The sequence below is a fragment of the Vicia villosa genome, linkage group LG5, assembly GCF_029867415.1.
Source record: "Vicia villosa cultivar HV-30 ecotype Madison, WI linkage group LG5, Vvil1.0, whole genome shotgun sequence".
Lineage (NCBI taxonomy): Eukaryota > Viridiplantae > Streptophyta > Magnoliopsida > Fabales > Fabaceae > Vicia > Vicia villosa.
In genome coordinates this window covers 116,888,627-116,898,689 of record NC_081184.1, presented here as the reverse complement: position 1 = coordinate 116,898,689, position 10,063 = coordinate 116,888,627, and the positions used below count along the sequence as shown (strand labels likewise).

The following is a 10,063-nucleotide window of genomic DNA, read 5'->3' as shown; positions in this document are numbered from 1 at the left end:
TCATTTGATCATGGGGTCCCATAAGCATTCATCAGTCAAAAGTAAAAAAATATGTATTTAGAGGTTAAAGGAGAAAGAAAGTCAACATTCATCTCATTCATCCATCATTTTAAGATTTTATGGCATGGTTGCTTGATAAATAAGGTATTTGATTGAAAAAGTCAACATAAAGTCAATATTTTCACGTGATAGCGAATTTGACTAAACTTGCATGCATCACGAGTCATTGTTACAATAATCATTTAAATCATCATCACATTATTCCATTTAGAATTTCGTTGATCATTATCATACATTATAATAAAAGTCAAAGTAAAGTCAACATTGCACATGTTGAGAAAATTGACTAAATTTTCATGTTTAATTATTCCTTTTGGAGAAATAAATTCATCATCATTTGATTTCATTTGAATTTCACTAATCATTTCATGCATCATAAATCGAAAGTTTAGTAAAAAGTCAAGATTTTGGCACTAAAAGACAAAAAGATCACACTTGTTTTGCCAAGACATTCATGTATCTCACACACCTTCAAATTCAAACTAGTTTCATAATGTATCAGAAATTTGGAGTGCATTACACTAGATATTTTGCATCAAATTCAAATTTCCAACAAATTCCATCAAATCCACCTTCTAAGAAACTCTTCATCTCACATACCTTATCCACTCACAACCAAATACATTCTCCCACTATAGATGTTTAAAATAATTTTGATTGTGTTTTAAGAAAATTTATGATAAATTATTATATTATAAATGTATCGACTATAGTTGTAAAAAACAATCTTAAAATAATTAAAAAGTTCAACACAAAATATATTAAAACTAATTTGCATCACCGCATTGCGCGGGTCTTACCTAGTGTTTGATTATAGGGGAGTTATTTGTTTGTCTGAACGACTCGTGGTTATTACTCTTATAATGAAGGAATTTTCATGTTAAAGTATTGGTGTTCTCTTGTGTCTTTATTTGTTCGATTTGTTGTTGATCCTCAAAATTCTTATAAATTTAGAGAATTTTATATTCCCTGTGTATTGGTGTTATTGTATGTTTTTTTCCATAAGTGACTCGGGTAAAAATTTCTGTTGTTCATGACTAGCAATCACCAACCAAAAGTTAGGTCTTCCCTCAAAATATCGTCAAGTTATATTGTTGTTCATGACTAGCAATCACCAACCAAAAGTTAGGTCTTCCCTCAAAATATCGTCAAGTTATATTGTTGTTCATGACTAGCAATCACCAACCAATATTTTTGAGATACAATTGTACATTTTTATATTAGGGTTAAATGCAATTCACCCCCCTGCCATTAGGGCGTGTTTCAGATTTGCCCCCCTGAATCTTTTTTTTTAAGAAGACACCCTTATAAAAGTGTAAAGCCTGCTTCACCACACCCTTTTACTACCAATGCTGACTGGGCGTTGACTGCTTGGATGATGTGGCAAAGGAATAATGCTGACTGTGTTATCTTCTTAAAAATAAATAGATTTCTAGGGTTTTCTTTCTCCCCCAAACTGAAAATTGCTCGTACCAGTTTCAATTCCATCCCCGATGAGTCTCCGGCCACCATAATCAAGAAAGGGAGCGACATATCCTTCTCAAACTCTCTTTGTCTCGAGCTCTCTATCATCGACGATGTTATCTGCTTGACCCGTCTTTCAATTACAAATCTCCTTTACGTAATAAAATTCGGTCTCTCATCTCTGATTCGGCCGGAGTCGTTCCGACGGTGCTTCAAAACGAGCACCGCATATTCATGCCTAATTGAAACTCAGGTATATCTTGATCTCCGCTCTCGTTCTCAATTCACCATCCTGCGAATCTTCTCTTTCTTCGGTTTGCTTGTTTCTGAATCTGAAATGTTGTTGTTGTTGTTGTTCGCAGTGAGGAAGAGCGTTGTGTGGCGTTGGTATTGTTCACGGTGAAGAATAGTGAGGAGGATTGTTGAGCGTTGCAGAGAAGATGCGTTGATGCGTGTTGAAGTTATGATATTGATAACGATCTAAAGTGATGGTGGTGGAGAGGAGGTTCTGAAGGCCAAGAGAGGGAGAAGAAGATTGAAGATTTGTGAAGAAGATGAAGAGTGGAAGGTGGATGAATGGGAGTGAAAAGGGAGAAGGTTGACGAAAAATGGTGGAGGAAGAAATTGTGGAGGAGCTGAATGATGATGATGAGTCACTGATGCAGGCTCTTTTGATGCAGGTTTGGTTTTGTGGACCGGTTCGGTTTGATGTCGGTTTTACGGGGCTGATTTGATATCAAATTTAGAAACATGGGCCAAATACACTTTGAGAATTAGATTGAAGATTTGAGGTGCTTGAAGACTCTGGATTGAAGATTCAAAGAGAATTGGATAGAATGGGAGCTTCAAGGGAGAGATTGAATATGGTGGATTCTTATCAGAAGCGAAAATTTGGAGAGTGAAAGATAAGTTTGTTATGGATCCGGTTACAGGTCAGTTTCCTGTTGTAACCGATTTTTTGTGTTATGAAAATTCCTCCTGATTTTCTGTTATAACTCTTTTTCCTTCTTATTATGCTGTTATTTTTCTCTGCCAAAAATTCCAGTTTGTGGTTTCTGTTACACGTCATCCAAGCAGTCAACGCCCAGTCAGCATTGGTAGTAAAAGGGTGTGGTGAAACAGGCTTTACACTTTTATAAGGGTGTCTTCTTAAAAAAAAAGATTCAGGGGGGCAAATCTGAAACACGCCCTAATGGCAGGGGGTGAATTGCATTTAACCCTTTATATTATTGGCACTTTCTCTTACTTAAAGTTACCAATCAGAGATTTTAAGATAAAAGGGTTCACTTCTAATAGGATAAAAAGATTATCAAGGTAAAACTTTGAAAAGGATAACATGGGTGCAGTTTAAGTACAAGAAATAATACTAATTACTTAAAGCATGATCTCATAAATTATTTAAACATCACCATCCCACAACTCTTCCAAGGATTTGTAAGGTCCACTTTCCGATATGAACATTTCTGCTTTTACGGTTCTAGTTTGAGGAATCTGTTTGATTTTGTCTGACTCTTCATGGCTCAATTCCCAATCGAATATTTCAATGTTTTGTTTTATCCTCTCCGTATTGAAGCTTTTCACAATGGCAGTTACTCCATGCTGGTATATCCATCTTAGTACTATCTGCATAATATGTATCCACATTAGAGATATATAAAACTTTATTAAAACCTTAATTAACAAAACATATTTAAAATTCGTCATTGAAGATAGTTTGAAATAAAATAAGTGGTTGCACCTGGGCTATACTCTTGTTTTTAGCCTCAGCAATTTTGTGCAGAATTGGATTATCCATCACTGCAGACGAACCATAAGGATCTTTGTATGCTCCTAATGGTGACCATGCACTCACATGAATTCCTTTCTGCATGCAGAATTCTCTGAGTTTCCCTTGATTCCATGATGGGTTCATTTCCACCTAAATACAAATAAGAATGTGTATCATGAAGATACAGCCATGCCTATAATTAGTAGGATGCATCATACATTACGCGTATCTGCTAATTGTCTATTAATTTTCCATTTTGAAGTAAATAGTGAATTTTTTTTGTGTATTTCATCTATATTTGTGAATTAATAAAATCAAATAGTGTTAAATTCTTATACCTGATTAACTGCAGGAGTGATTTTGGCCTTTTCTAAAAGTAAGGTGAGCTTTTTGGCTCCGAAGTTGCTAACACCAATAGACTTTGCTAAGCCCAATCTATGACACTCTTCCATGGCTTCCCATACTCCTTTTATGTCGATGGGAATCGTATCCTCACCTGTAAAGTTAAAGCCTACTGCATCTTGTTTCAATCTCACTGGCCAGTGAATCAAATACAGATCCACATACTCCAACCCCAGCTTTCTAATCAATTTCAACAAAAAAAATAATTAGTCCAGTAACAAAAAATACAAGCTTAATAAAAGGAAAAAAAATGAAAAGAGAAGAGAATTATGCTTGCTTGAGAGTGGTTTTGAGAGCTGGGAGAACAAGGTCATGGTGAGCATCAGTACACCATAACTTTGATGTAATAAACAGTTCATTGCGATTTTTAATGAGGCCGAGCTCTAAAGCTTTCGACACAGCTTGGCCAAGAAGTTCTTCAGTATTATACAAAGAAGCAGTATCAAAATGCCTGTAGCCAATTTTAATGGCATCGATTAAAGCTGATAGAGGAGGAGGAGTTCCTGTTCCATATCCTATGGCTGGCATCTTTTCTCCTGAATTTAGTACCACTTCTGGAACATTCTTTGCCGCCATCTTTGTTTTTGGTTGGTATAAAGCACAAGTTTCGCAAAATTCTAAATTTTCTCTTATGAATGTTAACTTTGAAACTTGAGCTGTGGCTCTAAATAATGTTTTAAGATAGATATAAGGTTATTATAGTTATTATATTATTCCTCATTGAATATTAAAATATTGAATATTGAATGTTAAAATATTGAATATTGACTAATAACCAAAGCAATGACAAAAGCAACGACAAAATCTGTTTGTGTTATCTGCATAATAAATATTCACATTAAAGATATGTATAGCTATCATCTCAATTAAATATAGTAGTATATGTATAATTTTATAAAGTTTTAAATAGGTTGATAGAGATATAACATGTTTCAACATCAGAGGTATGCAATGCCACTACTGTCATCAAGTTTGGAATATTCAGAGATTATAAGTTTGACTTTGGCACAGGGCTGTGTTACAATTTCAATGACAATAAAGTTTGACTATAGAAAAAAATATTGTTAAAACCTTTATTACTGAAATCAAAATGAGAAAGAAAATATATTTTGAGATTGTTAAAAATCAAAAAGTTGAAAAGCAGCAAGAATGTTTCAGTTGAACGGTTTGTGGATTTCAGATTTGATCAGATCAATTTGCGGATTTCAGATTTATTTACAACTATTTATGTTATTGATATTACAACTATTTTGATTTATAAAAAATCGTAAGTAATTATTTATATATAATTTATTTTTAATAAAAATAGAACATTTTTCATGATAATTACATTCTCATACTAAATAATTACCTTTCCTGACACTATAATGTATGGAATAGGATCCTCGACAGCCGTGCTTTCGATCTATATGTTTGCAGCCTAATAATAACAAAGAATACGTTAATTAGATTGAATAATAAATTTTATGTTGTATATTTTTAATGACCTTTTTTTTTATGATATATCATTAACAACAATAGACATGACACAAGTATATTTTTCCTGGTTCACCTTCTCAATAAGGCTACCTCCAGTCCACTCTCCTCAGGTGATTTGTCTCTCTCAATGAGGACTTAATCCACTATTATCAGAACCTGATTACACCTGCACAACCAACTGTCGTGACTCACAATACAATGCACGAGCCAAACTGCTGGTGACTAACAATCCTGCACAAACCAACTATTTGTGACTAACCAACTTCTAAGACTCAACTAGTCCTAAACTTCTTGAGACTTCTGACCCAACTGGTCTCTCAAGGACTTAGTTACTGCGTAACTTCAAATGACAGTGTATAAGGTTGCTTCTAAAAAGTTGTAATCACCATTGTGATATTTCACTAAGATTAAGTACAAAGTTTATGAACTCAGAATATGAATATGAGAGTTTATGCTTCATCGAGTTTTCTTCACACTTGATGATTTTTCAGAGTAATGATGTTCTTGTGTGTGATTGTTGTGTTTGTTGATTCAAACGATCATGAATATATAGCTTCAAGATTTTTGCCCGTTAACTTCAACTCTTGTACCCAGCATTAAATGTTTTGCGTGTTGTCTTAGTTTTTGTTTTCTCCATGGAATTGCATGTGGATAGCTTCTTCAATCAACCTTGGGAATTGCACTTTTGGAGTGTAGAAGCCGTTTTGCTAATGATTATGTCTTTAACGGTATTATTTTGAATCAGTCTTCATGATCTTCTGTTCAGCCTTGTATTTCAGCTTCTGTTATAGATGTATTCGCAGCAGTTTGGTGCAGTATCAAAAGTTGCCTTAAGACTTGAGTATCTCTTGCGTTTGTCCAGCTTTGCGTGTTTGTCAAGTTCTGATTGTGCTGAAACTGGTACATCTTCTAAACTCAGGAACATATAATTAGAGTATCATGTTTGCTTATACAAAATTTATTTGCTTGTTATCATCAAAACACTAAAATATGATTAGAACCAAACTATGTTTTAACAATCTCCCCCTTTTTTATGATGACAAAACTTTTACGTTCTGTTCAGAAATTTTGTATATGAGAGAAACAGTCTCCCCTTGAGGTGTATAATCTCCCCCTGAAATAAATATTTAAAGAGAAATATAACATATAACTTCCCTGAATAATTTTCTCCTTGGCTTGTTTCTTCAGAAGATTGATGGATGTGGCTATGCATACGCGTATCTTCTCAGAAATTCTAAGGAAATATTCCTTCTAATTTAAGATATTCCTGCATTCTTTTAACAATAGAAACTTCTGGTACACAAGTTAGAAAAGATTTATCTTTGATTCCCTAAGACTTGTCCAGATGATGTTCAGATCATTCAGAATAGTAATTTTACTTTATGAGTTCAATGATCAGAGTATCTTGATATAGAATTAGATATGTTCTGTTCGAAAATTAAATATCAATGTTCTATTCCTTTTAGAAGATTTATGTTTTCTCCCCCTTTCAGCTTCTTCAAAATTTCTACAGCCTTAAATAACCTTAATTAATTAACCTTAACTAATTCTCCCCCTTTTTGTCATAATCAAAAAATGATGAAAATGTATGAGTCGTTTTTAGCCCGGTAGAACTGTTATAAGTATTAAATATCATGTTATCCCAGACAAAAATAGTAGACAAAAGGAAAATATTCATTGATAAAAAAAATCTAGATTATTACAGACTCAAAATGCTAAGACACAGACTCCTAGTTGTTATATTCATAATATCCTCCATGAAAGAAAAAGCGTTCACAGTGCTCAGCATACAATGCTTCCCTTTTGTTTGGAAGTTCTGAAGTGCGAAGAGTGTTCACGATTCATGCAGATTCAAAACAAGCTGACAGGACTCTTCCATAGGGTATGAAGAATTCTTGACCATACTTAAAAGCTATTAGAGACTCTCTCAAGTGTCCAAAGATAACCGCAGCAAGATTTATTGGCTTCTTTGCTCCCAAGCGATTGATCAAGAACCTATCTCTAGCATACAGAATTTTGTGGAATTTTCCTCGAGGAATGAGGTTTTAAAGGATCATCATAAACCAGGCTTGTTTGGATGAAGAGAGATAATAGGGGTTGTTTCTGAGACGACGGGCTCATCTGCTCAAGTCGTTTGGAATGACAAATGCATTGGCATAGTCAAAGACAGTGAGACATGCAACATTGTTCCTAGCTGGACATCCAATTACTTCAGTAATAGATGCTTCAAAAACTGTAAGCTGAATTCCGTGGATGGAGGAGGTAATGCTCAGATTATCTTAACTGACTAAAGCATTGACCTAGAAATTTTTCACTAAGTTGGGAAAGACAGAACCATTAAGAAGAAGAATGTAGGATTCTCATCCTTGTTTATGGCAGAGGTCGATATAGTAGTTGTCTCTTTTGGCTAACCATAAATTCTTTTCTTTTATGACAGAGAGGGTTGTTTGGGCGGCCATGATAGAATAAAGGTTTTGAGTAAAAGAAAACGGACACAAATGGATTGTTGGATGCTAAAGAACTTTGACACAGGAAGGCTTTTATAGGAGATTGATGAGGGGAGTGAAACATTTTGCCTAGGTAATCAATGCATAGATTCGCATGCATTATGGAATGAAGAGAAAAATGTTTCAATGACCAAGAAATTTTAGCGTTATGATTAAAAACTTTTTAGGGATAACGTAGAGAAATTAATGCAACAGTTACCAATGACTTTTTACTCATTTTTGCTTTACACGCGCGACCTTTCAGATATTGAACACGTGCTCAAATTTTTAAGTTTACATGGATTAGCAGTTTTATCTACTGAACTTCTGACTCATCTTAGAAAACAAACTTCTGAACCGAGTAGGTCAGATATTTCTAGATGGTAACTTGTAAGAAGTTATAATTCAGATATTTCAACTTTAGGCACAATAGATTTTGAACATAATTTCATTCAGGACACAATTCCATACTGATATTCTTTAGGATGAATTTGAATCTATCTTCAGAAAGTGGTTTTGTAAAAACATCAGCCCATTGATGGTCTGTATCAGTGAAGTTTAAGCTTAATATCCCTTTCTGAATATAGTCCCTGATGAAATGATGTTTAATTTCAATGTGTTTAGCTTTAGAGTGTAGAATAGGATCTTTAGAAAGACATATAGCAGAAGTATTATCATAGAAAATAGGAATCTTACGCTCATAGATATGATAATCCTCTAACTGACTTTTCATCCAAAGCATTTGAGTGCTACAGCCTGCAGCAGCCACATATTCTGCTTTTGTAGTTGATAGTGCAATTGTGGCTTGCTTTTTGCTATACTAGAAGTGTTAGAAAAAGATTTGTTCTGATCAATATTCTTTGTTTTGATGATAACAAGGATATGAATTTTGTGTGAGATAATGTGGTACTCTAATACATTGCAATTTCCCTTTCAGGAAATATATAAAGAGTATGCACAAATCAGCGCTCAGAAGCTTTGTCTCAGAAGGTTCAGCATGCAACATCAGAACATGGTCTGACAAGACATCAGAAGATGGTCAAGGCAGAATCAGAACATGGGTCTATGGAAGCATCAGAAGAACTTGAGATCAGAAGCAGAAGCACTGAAGTTCTCATGGTATCACGCTCAGAAGCACTTCAAGGTCAGAAGACAAGAAGATGCTATGCACCAAGCTGTTTGACTCTGATGATATTCAAACGTTGTATACACAAACATCAGATCAGAAGAAAGTACAGGTGGCAGGCTACGCTGACTGACAAAAGGAACGTTGGAAGCTATTAAAGGCAACGTCAGTAGACACAGCGTGAACAAGGCTCGAGGTAGTTGACAAAAGCGTAAAACATTAAATGCAATGCTGTACGGAATACGCAAAGCATTAAATGCTCCCAACGGTCATCTTCTCAAGTGCCTATGAATATGAAGTTCTGATGAGAAGCAAGGTTAACGTTTTTGAAAGAACTTATTCTGAAAAACTTGCTGAAACGCTGTTCAACTCAAAGCTCAGAAACTTCATCTTCATCAAAGCTCACTACATTGCTGTTGTAATATATTAGTGAGATTAAGCTTAAACGTTAAGAGAAATATCACTGTTGTGATTATAGCTTTTCAGAAGCAATTGTAATACTCTTAGAATTGATTACATTAATTTGTAAGTAACTAGAGTGATCAAGTGTTGATCAGGATACTCTAGGAAGTCTTAGCTTGTGTCTAAGCAGTTGTAATTAGAGTGATCACGTGGTGGTCAGGATACTCTAAGAAAGTCTTAGCTTGTGTCTAAGCATTTGTTCCTAGAGTGATCAGGTTGTGATCAGGATACTCTAGAAGACTTAGTCGTGGGCTAAGTGGAAAACCATTGTAATCTGTTGCGATTAGTGGATTAAATCCTCAGGTGAGGTAAATCACTCCGTGGGGGTGGACTGGAGTAGTTTAGTTAACAACGAACCAGGATAACAATAACTGTGCAAATTGTTTTTATCGTTCAAGTTTTTAGACTACACTTATTAAAACCCCCCCTTTCTAAGTGTTTTTCTATCCTTCAATTGGCATCAGAGCGCCGGTTCTAAGGTGCAAGCACTTAACCGTGTTTAGAAAAGATTCAGGAAGAGAAAAACGCTTCAGTAAAAGATGGCTGGTGAAATTCCAACAGATCCACCTGCATCTACATCTGGCTCTGCTGAGCAATACAATGGTAACAATGGTTATACTAGACCACCAGTATTTGATGGTGAAAACTTTGAATACTGGAAAGATAAACTGGAAAGTTACTTTCATGGTCTAGATGGTGAATTATGGGATCTTCTGATGGATGGTTACAAACATCCAGTGAAAGCCAGTGGCGTAAGGCTTACAAGGCAAGAAATGGATGATGATCAAAAGTAGCTTTTCAAGAATCATCATAAAT

The 10,063-nt window shown here is 34.9% G+C and overlaps 1 protein-coding gene across 2 annotated transcripts in view; it reads right to left on the bottom strand.

Annotated features, from left to right (window-relative positions):
* Window positions 1-525: 525 nt before the first annotated feature.
* LOC131602134 (methylecgonone reductase-like) overlaps window positions 526-10,063 on the bottom strand; it is a 33,317-nt gene continuing 23,779 nt past the window's right edge. Inside the window, exons 1-4 of one of the 2 annotated variants that reach the window (XM_058874141.1) lie at window positions 3,972-4,361; window positions 3,631-3,874; window positions 3,263-3,442; window positions 526-3,147 (exon numbers count right to left, since the gene is read on the bottom strand). In XM_058874141.1, the coding sequence (XP_058730124.1) occupies window positions 2,923-3,147; window positions 3,263-3,442; window positions 3,631-3,874; window positions 3,972-4,270 (948 nt within the window). In that variant the 5' untranslated portion in view covers window positions 4,271-4,361 and the 3' untranslated portion in view covers window positions 526-2,922. Of the gene's footprint in view, window positions 3,148-3,262; window positions 3,443-3,630; window positions 3,875-3,971; window positions 4,362-10,063 lie in introns of those variants that run through there. The other variant, XM_058874142.1, reaches the window with a different exon arrangement.